Source organism: Mytilus californianus, unplaced genomic scaffold (assembly GCF_021869535.1).
Source record: "Mytilus californianus isolate M0D057914Y unplaced genomic scaffold, xbMytCali1.0.p SCAF_7, whole genome shotgun sequence".
Taxonomy (NCBI): Eukaryota; Metazoa; Mollusca; class Bivalvia; order Mytilida; family Mytilidae; genus Mytilus; species Mytilus californianus.
In genome coordinates, this window is record NW_026262723.1 from 59,246,298 (window position 1) to 59,265,142 (window position 18,845).

Below are 18,845 nucleotides of genomic sequence, written 5' to 3' on the forward strand. Positions count from 1 at the left end.
ATGGGTTTTTCATTTCATCAGATAATTATTTACCCTTCAAGGTGAATTGATTGATGCATTTTAATTGTTTGTGATGAGACATTATATAATCATTAAGATAAACAAAGTCCAGAAAAAACTGCCATTAGAAATACACTACAATTCCGAACAGTAAAAATTATTACTAGATAAACAATATCATCACACCTCTAACTGAGCTGTCATAAAATGCTACCCAAAACATTGTCCAAATTTGATGAATAATCAAATATGACAAATGAAATAAGATAAAATCATCGTGTTTTGCAATTTCAATAAAAAAGAAGAAAAAAAAAACAATTATAAATGATTTTCATTTGAGATTTTCATTTGAATTCGTTAACAATTTCATTTGATATGAAGTGTGATTGATTTATGGATTCGTTCAATATTTAACCAAAATCCTTTACTCCTCTCCACTCCATTTCCTAACTCCATGTGTTCACTCTATGACTCCACTCCAACACTCCACCACTCCACTCCACTCCACTCAACGTTTTAGTACATGCCAAAATAAACTGACAACGCCATGGCTAAAAAAGAAAAAGACCAACAGACAAACAACAGTACACAAAACACAACATGGAAAATTAAAGACTGAGCAACTCTAACCCCACCAAAAATGCAGTGATCTCAGGTGCTCCAGAAGGGTAAGCAGATACTGCTCTACAGTATATTTAGTGATGTAAAAAAAAATGTTCTAAAAAGTCAACTATTAAAAGATGAATTGCTAAATTTAGTCTCTTAGAAAACCTATAAGATTTCCGTTGCTTTCTTGCAAAATGGGTACTGTGACAATGTATTATCAATTTTTGAAAATTTCAAATTAACTAATTATATATTTGAACAATGGACAATCGATCAAATGAAAAATGTATGTATAAAATATTATTTACTGGATTCATTTTTATTCGTGGTCATGGTGGTACACCAATTTTCATGGAATTCGTGGGTCACAGCAAACCACAAATTTAAGAATTCAACGAAGAATAATCTCGAGAAAAAGGTATTCAGTCCGATGTTTACATTTCCGTTATGTTGTGCAATCCTAGTGTTCTTGAAATATTATAAAAGTATTTTGATTAAATTAATAATGAAATCTGTAGAATATCAATGAGAATTTACTTTTTTAAATTGATTAAAATAGTTGATGGGAAATAAGTGCAATTTTTAAAATACTGTGTCATAATTTGGTTTATTGGTGATTAAAAATCAATAGAATAAGTATGGGACATTGCGGTGCTTTACTTTTGCGCCAATTGGCATTTCATTTGCACAAAGAAAATCTTTCATTTGCGCCACAAACAATATTTTATTTGCGCAAAAAAAAATTATTTCATTTTCGCCGATAATATAGGTAAATATATATATATACATGTAAATAGTATAAAAAATCAATTTATTCAAAAGAGATTTTTGGAGTGTTTGCCCCCAAACATTCTTCTAAATTTATAAAAATGCCAACAGTTTTTGTACATTTGCAGATAGATAATATAAGTATTATTCTATGTTTGATTTGGAAAATAAATTTTGACTTGCATATTCAGGGAATAAGCTTTAAAATTTCACTCCAGGGGCCCAACTGATAAAATGTGAAAATTTTGTATTGACCATATGGGAATATTCTGTTAAAAAATTAGGGGCCCAGCTAAATTTCAAGTAGCATTGGCTACTGGGCCCTGTTAATCTTATTCCCTGATATTGTATAAGCAATATTATATCGTATTTTAGTACCGCAAAGATAATTTCCCTTTTAGTTCTGTGCAAATAACCTTTGATGGTCTTTCAGTAATGTCTCCAGATGCTTTTCGAACTCCGATTCTGAGTTGTGATTCAGGATATAGCCATGAATGTTTAAATTTCGGGTATATGTATATGTTATCTGTAAAATGGCTAAAATATAGTTTTTATTTTTTGGCGCAAATGAAAGATTGGATTTTGTAAAAATTGGTGCAAATGCAATGCGCGGGGACCGGGACATTGCCCTTAGGTAATTTTGTTTTTGACAGGAATAATAAATTTCTCATATTTATTCTGGACAGAAACGACATTTAATCAAATTATGAATTTACTTGCACATGAACACATTGTGATGTACACTTTTAACCCATTTATTATGATCCTTTTAGAAATTTATGGGTACGAATCTTGCATTTTACAAATAAAACTTTAATTTCAAAATCGTTCATCGAAATTAAATGAAATAATTATTTCCGACATGAAACTTAAAATTTAGTAAAAAAACAGCCGTTTACATGTTCCCCAGAGTTTATATAGCAAAACCGTGCGATGGGTAAATATAGTAGCATGCCTTATTTTATGAGCTTTGGCTGTGAACATTGTAAGTGTGGTTCTTACTTTTGATCATTTTCTAATGGCTGCTTAAAATGTTGTGATTAGAGAAAAAAAACTTTCAATCAGTTGTACATCAAATGGCTTTGAATACTTTCGGCAAGAAATTATAAAAAGTTAAACAATCAAATAATTAGTTGCCTTTGTCCACGCTTGCAATCAAAGTTTTATACATGTTATATGAACATTTTAACCTAAAATGACCAAGCAAGGATATAAACAATTCAAAACATTTCCAATGAATTTTGATCCTTTAGTTTTTATACGACCGCAAAAAAATTTTGTGGTCGTATATTGGTATGACGTTGGCGTCGTCGTCGTCGTCGTCGTCGTCCGGCGTCGTCGTCGTCGTCGTCCAGCGTCGTCGTCCGAATACATATTGGTTTTCGCACTCTAACTTTAGTTTAAGTGAATGGATCTTTTTGAAATTTGACCATAAGGTTAAATACCACAAAAGGAAGGTTGGGATTGATTTTGGGGGTTATGGTACCAACAGTTAAGGAATTAGGGGCCAAAAAGGGGCCAAAAATGAGCATTTTCTAGTTTCCAGACAATAACTGTGGAACGGTGTATGGATCTCTCTGAAATTATACTACAAGTTTCCATACCACAAAGGGATGGTTAGGATTTGCTTTGGGGGGTTATGGCTCAAACCGTTTAGGAATTAGGGGCAAAAAAGGGGGAAAAACAAGGTTGTCCTGGTTAATGGACAAATACTTTAGTACAAAACATAATTTAAAGCAGTGTAAGGGAGATAAATCAAATACATCATTGAAATTATCTCCCTTACACTGCTTTTAAATTATGTATTAAGTAATGGTTAATGAACAATAAAGATAATCTAAAACAGTGTAAGGGAGGTAATCCAAATACAACGTTTTGGTTACTTCCCTTACTCTGCTTTTAAATTATGTTTAAAGAAATGCATATTTATAAAGGAAGACCAGTAAAAATATCTGCAAATGTTTTCATCTTTTTTTTTTACAAAAAAATCCATATGAAAGATTTGACACTATATTTTTATTAATTCTATTATAAAATAGATTAAGTTAGCACTATGGTAAATTTAAATGGGTAATTATGGTTGCCAACTCCATTGGAAATTTGAATTGATATTATGACCATATCTTGAGGGAAAGATTTTTTTTGGGGGAAAAAGGGGGGGGGGGGATAAAAAGAAATTGTGGGGGGCCAATTTTTTCTCATTTCAGATTTCAGAAATTAAAAAGAATTATTCTTCAAATATTATTTTTTTTTCAAATTTCAAATATTGAAAAATTTCAAGAAGTAATCTTTAATTGCACAGTATGGCGCATTAGATTTGTAAAATCTTTGATCACATTTATTTATTTGTTATGCCGAATCTAACAGTGTATTTAGATTTTTAATTTTGGGTCCAGTTTTCAAATTGGTCTACATTAATGTCCAAAGGGTCCAAAATTAAACTTTGTTTGATTTTAGCAAAAATTGAATATATGAGGTTCTTTGATATGCTGAATCTAAACATGTATTTAGATTTTTGATTTTTGGCCCAGTTTTCAAGTTGGTCCAAATTGGGGTCCAAAATTAAACTTTGTTTGATTTCAACTAAAATTGAATATATGGGGTTCTTTGATATGCTGAATCTAACCATGTATTTAGATTTTTTATTTGTGGACCCCGTTATCTAATTGGTTCATATTGAGGTCAAAAGGGTCCAAAATTAAACTTTGTTTGATTTCATCTAAAATTGAATTATTGGGGTTCTTTGATATTCCAAATCTAACCGTGTATTTAGGTTCTTAATTTTGGGTCCTGTTTTTTAAATTGGTCTACATTGAGGTCCAAAGGGTCCAAAATTAAACTTAGTTTGATTTTAACAAAAATTGAATTCTTGGGGTTCTTTGATTTGCTGAATCTAAACATGTGTTTAGATTTTTGATTATGGGCCCAGTTTTCAAGTTGGTCCAAGATAGGGTCCAGTATTTAAACTTTGTTTGATTTCAACAAAAATTGAATATATGGGGTTCTTTGATATGCTGAATCTAAACATGTATTTAGATTTTTGATTATGGGCCCAGTTTTCAAGTTGGTCCAAATTGGGGTCCAAAATTAAACTTTGTATGATTTCAACAAAAATTGAATATATGATGTTCTTTGATATGCTGAATCTAACCATGTATTTAGATTTTTTATTTGTAGGCCCCGCTATCAAATTGGTTCATATTGAGGTCAAAATGGTCCAAAATTAAACTTTGTTTGATTTCATCGAAAATTGAATTATTGGGGTTCTTTGATATGCCAAATCTAACCGTGTTTTTAGATTTTTAATTTGGGTCCCGTTTTTTAAATTGGTCTTCATTGAGGTCCAAAGGGTCCAAAATTAAACTTAGTTTGATTTTAACAAAAATTGAATTCTTGGGGTTCTTTGATATGCTGAATCTAAACATGTATTTAGATTTTTGATTATGGGCGCAGTTTTCAAGTTGGTCCAAGTTGGGGTCCAAAATTAAACTTTTTTTGATTTCAACAAAAAATGAATATATGGGGTTCTTTGATATGCTGAATCTAACCATGAATTTAGAATTTTTATTTGTGGGCCCCGCTATCAAATTGGTTCATATTGAGGTCAAAAGGGTCCAAAATTAAACTTTGTTTGATTTCATCAAAAATTGAATTATTGGGGTTCTTTGATATTCCAAATCTAACCGTGTATTTAGATTTTTAATTTTAAGTCCCGTTTTTTAAATTGGTCTACATTAAGGTCCAAAGGGTCCAAAATTAAACTTAGTTTGATTTTAGCAAAAATTGAATTCTTGGGGTTCTTTGATATGCTGAATCTAAACATGTGTTTAGATTTTTGATTATGGGCCCAGTTTTCAAGTTTGTCCAAGTTGGGGTCCAAAATTAAACTTTGTTTGATTTTAACAAAAATTGAATATATGGTGTTCTTTGACATGCTGAATCTAACCATGTATTTTGATTTTGGACATTGGACCATAATAGGTAAATTAAAAAAATTCAAGTTCTTAGACCACATTCTTTCTGTGTCAGAAACCTATGCTGTGTCAAATATTTAATAACAATCCAAATTCAGAGCTGTATCAAGCTTGAATGTTGTGTCCATACTTGCCCCAACTGTTCAGGGTTCGACCTCTGCGGTCGTATCAAGCTGCGCCCCAGCGAAGCATTTTATTATTATTCAAACAGAGATCCACAAATTTATGTATCTGAAACATTTTTTTATATTTTTGAAACAGCAATCCATGAATTTATGTATCCTACGAAATGTCTTTTTTGTCTTTATCCACGAAAATTGATACCCACCCATGAAAATAAAAGAATCCACAGTATTTACAAAAACCTTTTGACACCTCCCTGTAAACATGGTAAATGTAAGGAATGTCTTATAAAACACCAAATTTCTATATAAAAAAATGTATACATATACACGTTTTTAACATTCAATTTAATGTACAGTTGTCTTTATTTATGCATCTCTATGTTTCAATTATTTTAATTTAGTTCTATAAATGACATACACATTAGTATTACAAATGGAAAATTGAATTATTGAATTCCTACAAATATTTACACTTTATTAATTAAAAACTTATCATAATTGAAAATCAAATCATAGTATTTTTTTAATTTATTTAAATCGATTTTAAATTTCCTGCTGATTTTCCACATAATATATGTGCAATGTGCCAAACTATCTGAGTTTCTGTCTGACATACTGTCCAACATTCATGTCATATACTTCTGACTGAGTAGATTTTTGTTAGTTGTGTAATGATTCACCGAAGAATAGATGAAGCGTGATGTTTTTGCTTGGTTCGATTTTTGATTCATTTCATCCATATTTTGATTAAGTTCCGTTCGAGATAAATTCTGTATGTTGTAATTTTCTATCAGCCATTCAAAACTTGTGTTACAAATTGTTTCAGATTTAAACGTTTCTATGAAAGTGACTGGTATGTATTTTAGCTTCACTAAAGGAACAGCAGATTTACTAAACACAAAAAAAAAAAACCAGATCAAAGTTAGTTTGCTATTACATTTTGTATTAGACTACATGCATTAATTCAAGCTTGGGTATTGATTATGTAACATATCATCACCCTTGTATCACAATATGTATCGTTTCATTAGGTATACATGTGTATCTTTACAGCCGTATTTTTTGTTGGATCGAAAAAAAATTTAATTGCTAACATGTGGTAATCCCTTCTATCCTTGAGATGTTCTGGCAAAATGATTCATGTCACAGCTTTGAATTGTATATTTATCTATATATACTGCTGCTTCAATTCCCTGAATATTTCTTAAAACGACCTCATAATTGGAAAATAGAAAAACAAAGGATATTTCATAATTGGAATTTACTTTTATCAAGTATATATTTTCTAATATTTTGCGCCATCATGGCCATTTTTAACTCAAAACCAGATTTACAGTGAAACAAACTCAATGGCCGGTGAAATCATATTTTCCAGACTCATGCAAGCAATAGAATAACCTTATCTAGAAACTCAGAATTTTACCAGTACAGTGTATTAGGGTTTTAGTCACTGCTATTACAGTACAGTCAAAAATGTTTTCAAAATTAGTCTATGTTAAAGTAATTCACAATTTTAACATCTTTTTATGGAATATTTAATGAATTTAAGTGGAGGAATTCAAATAAATATATAGTCAATCCAATTTAATACAAATGTAAGCTGTGGCATCACACATTTTCCTATATACTAAATACATACTACATTTTCCTATATACTACATACATACTACAATGTATCCCTGAACCCTGCTGATATATCATCTGACAATTGGTCCAATAAAGCAAATGATTTGGTGGTCCAACATCAATTTTGTATGTCGGTACTGTCCGACTGATGACATTTGGCACAGATTATTCTACAGTTGTGTTAGAATAATTTTTTCAGCATTTGGGTTTTAACTAGCATGTGCAGCTATTGTTTTTTCCCTCCAAAATTAGGATAACACTTATATAAAAAATAAGAAGATGTGGTATGATTGCCAATGAGACAACTATCCACCCTGGTCCCAAGTTCAAATGAAGTGAATGTAAGCAATTATAGGCAACCATACGGCCTTCAACAATGAGAAAAACCCATACCCTATAGCCGGCTATAAAAGGCCCCGACATGAAAAATATGAAACAATTCAATTGAGAAAACGGCCTAAATTATAACAAAACAATTTATAAAAAACAAATATGACAGACATGAACCAGCAACAACTACTGAACTACAGACTCCTGACTTGGGACAGGCACATAAAGAATGTGGCAGGGTTAAACATGTTCGTGCGTGCTCAACCCTCCCCAAACCTGGGACAGTGTTGTTACAGCACAACATAAGAACATAAAGAACAAACTATAAATATCAGTTGAAAATGGCTTAACTCATCAGATCGATACAAAACAGAAAAACCTCTAACAAAAACACAGATCGGACGTGGCAGGGTATTTATACATCCCTTACAACAAAAAAGACACAACGTACAGATCTGAGAGTACTCACAGTTACTGACAGCTAGTTCAAAGCCGATAACAACTAATAAAAGAAATCATGTATCTAAGACTAATATATCAATCAGTACACCTCCAAAGGATTTAGTGTAAAGACTTGTCTACTATCATGACTATGGCAAGTAATCTATTTTTTTGTACTTAACAATGCTGTTACAATGCAATTAATTAATATAATTTCAAAGGCTGAATCTGTTTGTCATGTTTATTTTGAGTCCTTTCTACACTGGATAAAAAAAATCATATAAATGTACAATGTAACAGGCTCCATAGACTTTAGCCTGGGGTCCTGGCTAATCTTGTCAGTATAGTTAGGCGTGTATCAATGTCCTACCTGTCAATGATTGGTTAATACTAATTTTGTCGCGCAATGTTTGTTTTTCATCTGTATTCAATCAATTTTTGTTTAACATCAATTAGTAAAAATTAGACTGTATTTATTTTTCTTTATGAATTGATGTACAGTGTTATCATATCTAATTATTAGTATGATGATAATTAGTAAGCAGAAAAGGGTTAATTCTTATCAGCAATCAACTGGTGAGAAAGTTGAAAGTTTAAGATTTCACATGACCAAGGTGTGAATTGGATTTCACTTTTACGACCTAATTTACATGTACACATGTATCTCAAAGGGCAAAATATATATGGAAAAAAACGTAAAAAGTAAAGGCCAACAAAAATTGCAGATATTTTTTTTGGGGGGTTACATTTCAAATGATATGTAAATGTGCGAAGATACAATATATTCCTTCATTTCAAATAAATTCAAAAATTTTGTAACAGCAAATTTTAGTAACATAATATCTGTATTATACTGAAGTACTGGCTACTTGGCTGGTGATACTCTCTTGATCTAACAGTCCACCATACATTTTTTGATACATTGTTCAAAAAGTATTGTTTATTTTGATTTGCTTATAAAGATGACCGTTTTATTCAATTTTGTCATCTCATAATTCAACATTTTTTTAAATGAGCCATAAATGCACATATACTACATGTAGTAAGTGATAATGTTTTCCATGGGCTTGCTTTCCAGAATATAATTGCACTTTATACTACACATATAATATTGTTTTCATTGATAAATTTCTTGCTCTTTATTATTTTACTAAAGTTTTTGAATAATCTTTCTTTTTTTATTTATTGGGAACCTCAATAACGGGACTGAGATCAGCAATACAGTGAAGTCATGTAAGAGGTTTACTGTTTGTCTTAACAGCTTCATACATGCATGCACTTATTTTTTATAAGATCCAAGGACTTAACAATGAGTTGTAACATGTAAAAGGCAAAAACTATCATTTTCAAGGACAGTTATTTGGCAATTGGTCATTATAATTAAGCTACATTGTATTTACCTGGTATACATGTTGGGGAAATTTAAATCCTCTGTTCGGAGATGTTTCATTTTTCATGAAAATATCATTTCTCTGAAATGCACTCTTTTAACCATTGTTAACAAGAGTTAGACATGACAGATATCAAGCTAAATATTATCTTTTCATCTAAATGAATGAGGCCCAAAATTTGTGTGTAAGGATTTCCTTCATAAAACTTATAGAGTCTTAGGTCAGGACTTCTCAAGTCACAATCTAGAAAATATTGAGCTATACATTTGTACTAAAAAATCGGTCTCTAAAAACACCGCAAAGGACCTCCTTTGTGCACAATGAAGCACACTGTAGCACAAAGGACCACAAAGGAGTTTTATAAGAGCACAAGGGATTTTCAATTGTGTATATAATGGGGAAAAAGTCATTTCATACGAAAAAAATATTTATTTTTTTAAATACTAGCGTTAAATCGCTAAATTGAAGATTTACGAAACCTTGTTCAAAAATCGGAACGGATATGCATAAGATTACGGTATTTGTTAGATTATCAATTATCGAAGATTTTATTATACATATATATTTTAAAATATTGCAAAACATGAACTTAAAAATAAATGCTTGACATTAAACAGAAAAAAAAAAAAAAAAAAAAAATAAGCAAATGCTGTTTGTCAAAATTTCAATTCCACAAATAACTAATTGTATAATGAGGACTTCATTGCGCTTGGCATTAACAAAGAGGAATTCTTAAAAAAAATTATTATCAGTGTTAATAAAGCAGTCTTTAAAAACAAGGAAACTATTTCAAATACAATTATTTGTACTTTATATTTAAAAATAAAACAAAATGAAACTTCAGACGTATGCAAAATTAATATAGATCACACAAGGGGTGATCAAAGACATCGTTTATTGAGGTAAAAAAGGGAAAGTAAAAACCAATGTACTCAAAATTTTATAAGAAATATAGAATGAGAAAATTCTTTTATAGAATTTTAATTGCGACGGTTAAAATTTCTTACTTTGTTATTTATTTATGTGTGAAATATGTTAAAACACAAATAGCAGAATGTAAATTTCATAAACTACTCGTTAAAATAACCAATTTTTTTTTATACCCAATTTTCATTTCAAATTGTAATTTTTCATTTATCAGGCTAATAAAATAACAAAATTTAGATGACGGTTGTATGTCAACAACAAACAACCACGAATGCCAACGCCACAAATAACCAAAAGACAGTATGAACAGTCCATTTTTTATTGTGTATTGTCAAGGATTTGTATAGTCTCACTATACAAATCCTTGGTCGTGTGTATACTTTTCGTTTCTCATAGCAATTTAAGATTCGTCAAGTGAGAACATTTCGGTAGATACTTTGTGTTTGTCAAGAATAAAACAAAGTACATATTGACGTTTCTGAAATACGAATTGTAAAATTCATGTCAATTTCATAGCCTAAGAATTGCCATACTGATCCTTTTTGCGTCGTGTCAAACATTTTCCTCGTAAACCTAATAGATTCACAAAGTAAGAAAAATTTGATAGATACTTTGTTTTTGTCCTGAATAAATGTTGATAAAAAAGTGTATATTGATATTTCTGAACTACTGATTATTTAATTACTATATATAAATTCAAAAACATAAGCTAAGACATAAACCGGATATAAAGTCGGTTCTAATTCGGTTCCGGTGATTACACCTAGTGGTACATATTTGTTTACATTTTTCATCCGAAATTACATTATTTCCTTGCAAAAAATCCAATTGCAGGTCCTTTGTGCTACATTGTGCTCCTTTGTGCACAAAGGAGGTCCTTTGCGGTGTTTTTAGAGACCCCTAAAAAATGGCATTTGCAATTTGTCAATGAAAAAGTGGCAATATTTAACATGCTTTTTATCAATTCTGTTGAATATTTTGAAGAAATAAGTTACATGCTACAATGACTGGTTCAAAGCCTTTGCGGAAATCCTAACACATATTATTTTTCTATGAGTTGTAACATGTAAAAGGCAAAAACTATCATTTTCAAGGACAGTTATTTACCACTAACAACCAGAAGTCTATGTAGCCTGGCATCCCGGCCCGATCTAGCTGCGCGTCGCAAGGGCCAGGTGGGGAACAAATACCACGTGATCGATTCAGTGCCAATTGACTCTGAATCTAAAGTGAGGCTGAATAAATATTTGCATAAATTTTGATGTTTGATGTAAACCAGCGATTTCAAACCAATGATTAAGAAACATTGCTTCTGATTCAATAAATTTTGCTCTCAGATTGACGAGTCCCCATTGTCAGTAATATAATAAAATAAATATATATATTAAACAGTATAAATAAATACTAGTATGTGTAATCAAAAGAAACTTTGAAAAATGTTGTACATTTAATATATATTTTATCAGGAAGGATTGTGCGGGGTAAGAGTCAACGAAACAACTCTTTATAATAAAAAAAATCAAACTTAATAAATATTGTAATTGTCTAATGTAATTATAATTTAAAATAGATGTACGATCCCTCGTGACAAGCACTGATTCCTTGCCCAGTTTTAGTTACATGTTTTGCCCTTTTTATACGACCACAAAAAATTTTTGCTGTCGTATATTGGTATGACGTTGGCGTCATCGTCGTCCGAAGACATATTGGTTTTCGAACTCTAACTTTAGTTTAAGTGAATGGATCTCTGAAATTTTACCACAAGGTTCAATACCACAAAAGGAAGGTTGGGATTGATTTTGGGGGTTATGGTACCAACAGTTAAGGAATTAGGGGCCAAAAATAAGCATTTTTGTAACTTCCAGACATAACTTGTGTGTTAGTGTATGATTCTCTATGAAATTTTACCATAAGGTTCAATACCACAAAAGGAAGGTTGGGACACAGTTAAGGAAAAAGGGGCCAAAAATAAGCATTTTTGTAACTTCCAGATATAACTTGTGTGTTAATTAGTGTATGGATCTCTCTGACATTGTACCACAAGGTTCCATATCACAAAGGGAATGCTGGGATTGATTTGGGGGGTAATTGCCTCAAATTTTAGGAATTAGGGGCCAAAAAAGGGGCAAAAAACAAGCATTTTTCTAGTTTCATGACAATAACTTGTGTGTAAGTGTATGGATCTTTCTGAAATTGTACTACAAGGTTCCATATCACAAAGGGAAAGCTGGAATTGAGTTTGGGGGTAATTGCCCGAAACGTTTAGGAATAAGGGGCCAAAAACAAGCATTTTTCTGGTTTCCAGAGAATAACTTGTGTTCAAGTGTATGGATCTCTCTGAAATTGTACTGCAAGGTACCATACTACAAATGGAAGGCTGGGATTGATTTTGGGGGTAATTGCCTCAAAATTTTAGGAATTCTAGGCCAAAAAGGGGCAAAAACCAAGCATTTTTCTAGTTTCTGGACAATAACTTGTGTGTAAGTGTATGGATCTTTATGAAATTGTACTACAAGGTTCCATATCACAAAGGGAAAGCTGGGTTTGAGTTTGGGGTAAAAGCCCTAAACGTTTAGGAATTTGGGGCCAAAAAACAAGCATTTTTCTAGTTTCCAGACAATAACTTGTGTTCAAGTGTATGGATCTCTCTGAAATTGTACTGCAAGGTACCATACCACAAAGGGAAGGCTGGGATTGAGTTTGGGGGTGATGAATCATAAGGGGGTTATAAAAATTTGGGGAGGGGAATTTTTTTTCCCCTTTTTTTTCTTTAAAATTTACCATTTTAAATTGGTTATTTCTGATTTATATAAAATAATGATATGGTTTGAATAGGTAAATCAAAAAATTTTAAGTTCTTAGACCACATTCATTCTGTGTCAGAAACCTATGCTGTGTCAAATATTTAATCATAATCCAAATTCAGTGCTGTATCAAGCTTGAATGTTGTGTCCATACTTGCCCAACTGTTCAGGGTTCGACCTCTGCGGTCGTATCAAGCTGTGCCGAGTGGAGCATTTTATTAGCTTATATGCTAGGTTTTGGATTTTATAACATTTTGGCCTCCAGCATCACTGAAGAGTCATTTATTGTTTAAATGTTATAAAGGTTAAAGTAACAGGATAGACTATGATCATGATGATATTTTACTGAAACTTCTTTAAATAGTTTTGATAGTGTATAAATATATATTTTCTTACAAATAATGAAATGTTTGATTATTTGATTTCATTTAAAGTTTACAACATCTTTATCTTTGCAATCTAGCACACACAATAGACAATACTGTTAGTGGTACGTAACAGGATAGACGATTTGATGATATGACAGTACCATTTTACGTTCCTGTTACTCAAAACATAATGGGGAGAGCCAAACAATAGGTCTTGTATGTATGGGAACTTCCTGATGGTCTATTTTTTTTTTTAGAAAGATAAAAAATAACTGAATCACTTTTGCCGTTCTCGAGTTATGTCCTTTTATAAAGTTATATGCAAGTGGGGCATCATTCTCCATTTATTTTATATGTTATTCAAAATGTATTGTTTATTTTGACTTGCTTATACAGATAACAGTTTAGACAATAAGTTTTATTCATCAAAATTTAACATTTGATTAAATGACCCATAAATGTACATAGAAGATGCTAACTCAATTTAATTCTGCTGTCAACATTTATTTGTCAACCACAATTTTCTAAATAGCAGACGAAAATACCGGACCATTCAAAATGCTTGGATATTAAAAAAACTTTTTTTTTATTGTAAAATTAAACCAGCAATAATTGATTTAAATTTTTATAAACAACCAATGTATTTCAGTCTTATATCAGTTTAATGTATTTTAGCGTGAAGTTGTGATCATATCAACTTTAAACTTAGTGCACCTGTTCATTATATTAATATAAATTTAAAATGAAATATGTAAGCCAAATAAAAAGGGTATTACCCAGCTTTGTCGTTCACTGAACATGGAAATGTGATACATGTAGTGGGATTTTGGCATGATGTCCCAAGAATACTTATCCTTCTTCATTATGTGTTTAAATTTTACTTTTACAACATACAGAAAGTTGTGATAGGCAAAAGGGAAATTTGTGAGCACCACTGGTTTAGCCCCATCACTTTTTGTGCCTGTACCAAGTTTGGCTATCTGAATTTGTGTTAATTTTTGTAAGTAGCCATTTGAAAATAATGACACATTGAATGTGGACTGAGAATTCCCTAGAGCGGGTTACTAGAGAGTGTCATCCTGAATTACAGAAAAAATAAACACTGAATCCAACATTCAAAAACAAATTAAGGATTCTATCCCGTATCTTGAAATATTAATAATAAATTCCAAAATCCTGATACATCCCAAATTCATGCAAAAATACTGTCCCAATCCCATCGTCATGCAAAAAGGTCCATTTGCCCCTCTTTCTATATACTTAGTACAAAAAAATAAGATGCATAGTGGGCACAACTGACAACAAATGGTTAACCCAAATGAAGACTTAACATGTACACTTTGAGGGCCTTTTGAGGAGAGCCACCTGTAGCCCTTGGGCATTGCCTCACTTCAATGAAAAAATTAGACATGTTAGACTAAATCAAACTTTATTTAAACACTGAAGCATAAATAACAAAGTTACTTTTTAAATGTTTTCAAAGTTGCTTTTTTTTAGCTTTTATTTTCTTCTACTGAGTTTTAATTGTTGCATACATGTTAAGTTAAACAATTGTAATAAGAAACAAGTTTATCCATGAAATCAGTTAAAGACACAAAAAAGGAGACACAGACTCAATTTACGTAGTAAAGAACACACTTCAGAAGGAAGAACAAATATTTCGCAAGACCTTATTGACAAAAAACCAAAATTAGATAACTTATGTACTTTTAATACACTATACACAAAAACTGGAAAGGCCCAAAAAGTTATATTTAGGATTATTAAGTTAAAAATAAATTGATCGAGTGTAGGAAGGAAGATGATTAGGAAGTTAATAGGTAAAGTTATGCAATAATATTAACGCTGGTTGAAGAAAAGCATGACTGGACATTAGGTAAGGGGGAGGGGAGGGTTGGGCACCTGCAAACATTGTTTAACCCACCCACATTCTGTAAATCTGTATGTGCCTGTCCCAAGTCAGGAGCCTGTAATTCAGGGGTTGTTATTTGTTGCTGTATATGAAATTTGTTTTTCGTTCATTGTTTTGTACAAAAATCAGACTGTTTGAATTGTTTCACATTTGTCATTTGGGGGCCTTTTACAGCTTGCTATGCGGTATGGAATTTGCTCATTTTTGAAGGCCATATGGTGACCTATTCTTGCTTACTTCTACATCATTTGGTCTCTGGTAGAGAGTTGTCTCATTAGCAATCATACCATATCTTCATATCTTTATATAACAAAAAAGGGTATTACATAGAATTGGATTAGACTGACTGAAATAACTGATTACATTAATCACTCATTGATGCATTATATTAAAACACTGTATAGGTAGGATCTGTGATTCCAGCAAAAAAAATTAAACAAATGTACAACCTCTGTATTATATTGTGTTGTAATTTACTTATATATTGTGCTATGAGACGATTTCATTCTTGTTAAAAGTTAAATTGACATAGAATAAACCTTTAAGATAGATATTATCACAAATCGTAAGTTTCCATTTAAAAGGACATTGTGTGTGTTTTTCTGGAAGAGATATAGAGTGCTGATTGTATCGTATATACTCCATTGTAAAAATTTAGTTCCTTATGTGGTTAAAAGGTGGATAAAGATCTTTTTTGTTGATATGAAGTCAATAACAGGTTCTGTCAGGTATCTTATCCCTATGTATAGTTTTAGACAATCATATCAAATACTAAGTCACATCACTCTTGAATAAATTATGTAATTTTAAAGGTAAAGTGCACTAGTTCAATGCAGTAATCAAAATATCCAAACATGCATTGTAAGTAGTCTTTTGTTTAAATTTGATCATTAAATCATGAAAATGAAGGAAAACTCAACTAGAATATATATAGGCACTCAATCTTTAATTCTGAAACTAAGTTTTTTGTTTAAACAGCCTGGAATATATACAAACTCCATTGAAAACATTATTTAAACTCAGTCTGGATTAAGGTACTTGAAATGTACCGGTAGTCCCAGTAGCTTCATGTCATTCTGCAGCTTTTTGTCCAGGCTTCTGAAAGCAAGTTTAATATGAGACCAAAAACAATTTCACATTTTCTGTTGTATATATCTGAAGATGTACCCTGTAGTTTGTTTTGTTGGTCTGAATATCCCCCCCCCCTCAATTACATATTCTATCTTAACTAAAATCATTATGGTGTACATTTTAGATCATTTTGAAATTCATCTTTTTGAAGGTATATACAAATGTATAACAATTTTGATCCTAGCTGTTAAGTTTAAATAGGGTCATTGGAAACAATTTTTGCCTTACAAGGGCAACTATCCCACATCTTTCAAAAATCTCTCTGTTTTTTTTGGGGGGAAAAGGTGGCTGTATTATGGTACCTGCTTATGGTAGACCCTTGTCCCTTTATTTCATATACTCATGAGGTTTTAGTATAGTTGGGTAACGATTAGTCCAAACAAATTTAAAAATATCAGATATATTGCAAGGTAATTTTTATAGATTACCTATGGTTCTGAAATGGAGAGGGAGTTTCTCTGCAACAATCTCATCAAAGGGTGATAGACCTGAGAAGAAATGAGGCAGAGAAACTTCCTTGAAGTTGAAAGATATATCACAGAAAGATCAAAGGTGATATTTAGAAAATAGAGATAAGAGGGAATGTGATTAGGAAAATGTCTTTTTTAAATAAAATATAGAGAAAAGATCAGTAATATTGAAGACAAGCCATAATTTAAAAGAAATGGAAAAATATCAATTTTGTATGTTGCAAGAGAGGCAATTTGCAATATTTTACAACAGAAATCAACATAAGAGAAAGGGTGTTTACGGAAAACATGTATTTGGTGTCCATAAAAAAAAACTTGTACTGGGGCTTTACTAGTGCCTTCACCCAGCACAATGTATTACAATATTTTTGGTAAAATCAAATATTAGCATCAGCCTTTCAAAAACAATTTCTTAATCACATCGTCATCTGTGTATAAAAATTCTGATGTTCAATTATCTTTTTGGGTCCAAATATCTTTTTTGACAAGACTCTCATCCATTGTTACTAATCTTTCTTGTTAGATCAAACCTCTTCATCATGTCCTGCTGTATGGAATAGACTTTGCATTGTTTACCTCAATTCAAAGGTCATCTCTCTGATGAGGTATGTTTTCTCTGGTCCAGAGGTAGTCCAAGATTGCTCTGATGAGGTCTGTTTTCTCTGGTCCAGAGGTAGTCCGAGATTGCTCTGATGAGGTCTGTTTTCTCTGGTCCAGAGGTAGTCCGAGATTGCTCTGATGAGGTCTGTTTTCTCTGGTCCAGAGGTAGTCCTGATATTGCTCTGATGAGGTCTGTTTTCTCTGGTCCAGAGGTAGTCTGAGATTGCTCTGATGAGGTCTGTTTTCTCTGGTCCAGAGGTAGTCCGAGATTGCTCTGATGAGGTCTGTTTTCTCTGGTCCAGAGGTAGTCCAAGATTGCTCTGATGTTTGACCACCTTTTTTCAGGATTTCCTAGGGCTGTACACGTCCCACTGCACCAGCAAGTCCTAAAACCGCTGTCAGATGTCAGAGCAATTTTGGACTAGTCTTGTGGATGATCTTCATATAATAGAAATAAGAAGATGTGGTATGAGTTCCTATGAGACAACTCTCCATCCAAGTTACAATGTGTAAAAAGTAAACAATTATAGGTCAAAGTACGGCCTTCAACACAGAGCCTTGGCTCACACCAAACAGCAAAGGGTAAAGGGCCCCAAAATGACTAATGTAAAACAATTCAAACATGAAAACCAATGGTCTAATCTATATATAAGGCTTCTCTGTATATCATGAAAGTTTCTATGACATACCATTGTATAAGAAATGATTTGATATTGACAAACAGAAAGATAAGGTCCTTAAATGTTACTTTTGATACATTAAAATTTTTAACTTCCTCTTTATCTGAAATATCGTAGGCGTAATTTTTAAAGAAGTTGCACAGCATAGGTTAGTGGAATGTATCAAGTATTTAGGAACAGGAAATAAAAAAAGATATCCTCAATAAATCTATTGAGATGTAAATTGAATGAAAAGCTATTCATTGACTTATTTTTTTGAGATTTATATTGTACAAATATGGTGCCATTTATTTTTTCTTTTGAATGCTGCTTCGAAAGTCTGAATAACTAATTATAGAATAAAATGTTCATGGCCAGCAACTGTGTCTTAAGATTAAAAGGTAAATAGATTTATATACCAGTAATATCATGTTAGACGTATTGACATTATTTACTATTTTTGTCTGTAGAAAGCTAATGACTGAAATTAATTTCAACATGGCTGCAGGCATAAAAACAGATACAAATGTATTAAGAGTGAACATGGTGAATTTTATCGTGTTAACATGTTTATTTGTATAGTTTTGTGTAATAAGTAAGAAAATTGTAAGTCTTATTCAGTTCATAAACAGGTAAATTCCTTGAAAATTATTAGTTTGTTAAAAATATTTACTTGTGAAATTATTTAATATGTTGAACATCATGTTTTTTTT

The 18,845-nt window shown here is 31.6% G+C and overlaps 1 protein-coding gene across 3 annotated transcripts in view; it reads left to right on the top strand.

The window, feature by feature from the left end:
- Positions 1-18,845, top strand: part of LOC127707607 (nuclear factor NF-kappa-B p105 subunit-like) — a 79,099-nt gene that overhangs the window by 2,619 nt on the left and 57,635 nt on the right. Inside the window, exon 1 of one of the 3 annotated variants that reach the window (XM_052212207.1) lies at positions 15,147-15,180. The exons of 1 other annotated variant lie outside the window; for it this stretch is intronic. In XM_052212207.1, coding sequence (XP_052068167.1) covers positions 15,162-15,180 — 19 coding nt within the window. In that variant the 5' untranslated portion in view covers positions 15,147-15,161. Of the gene's footprint in view, positions 1-15,146; positions 15,181-15,221; positions 15,237-18,845 lie in introns of those variants that run through there. One more of the 3 variants, XM_052212209.1, reaches the window with a different exon arrangement.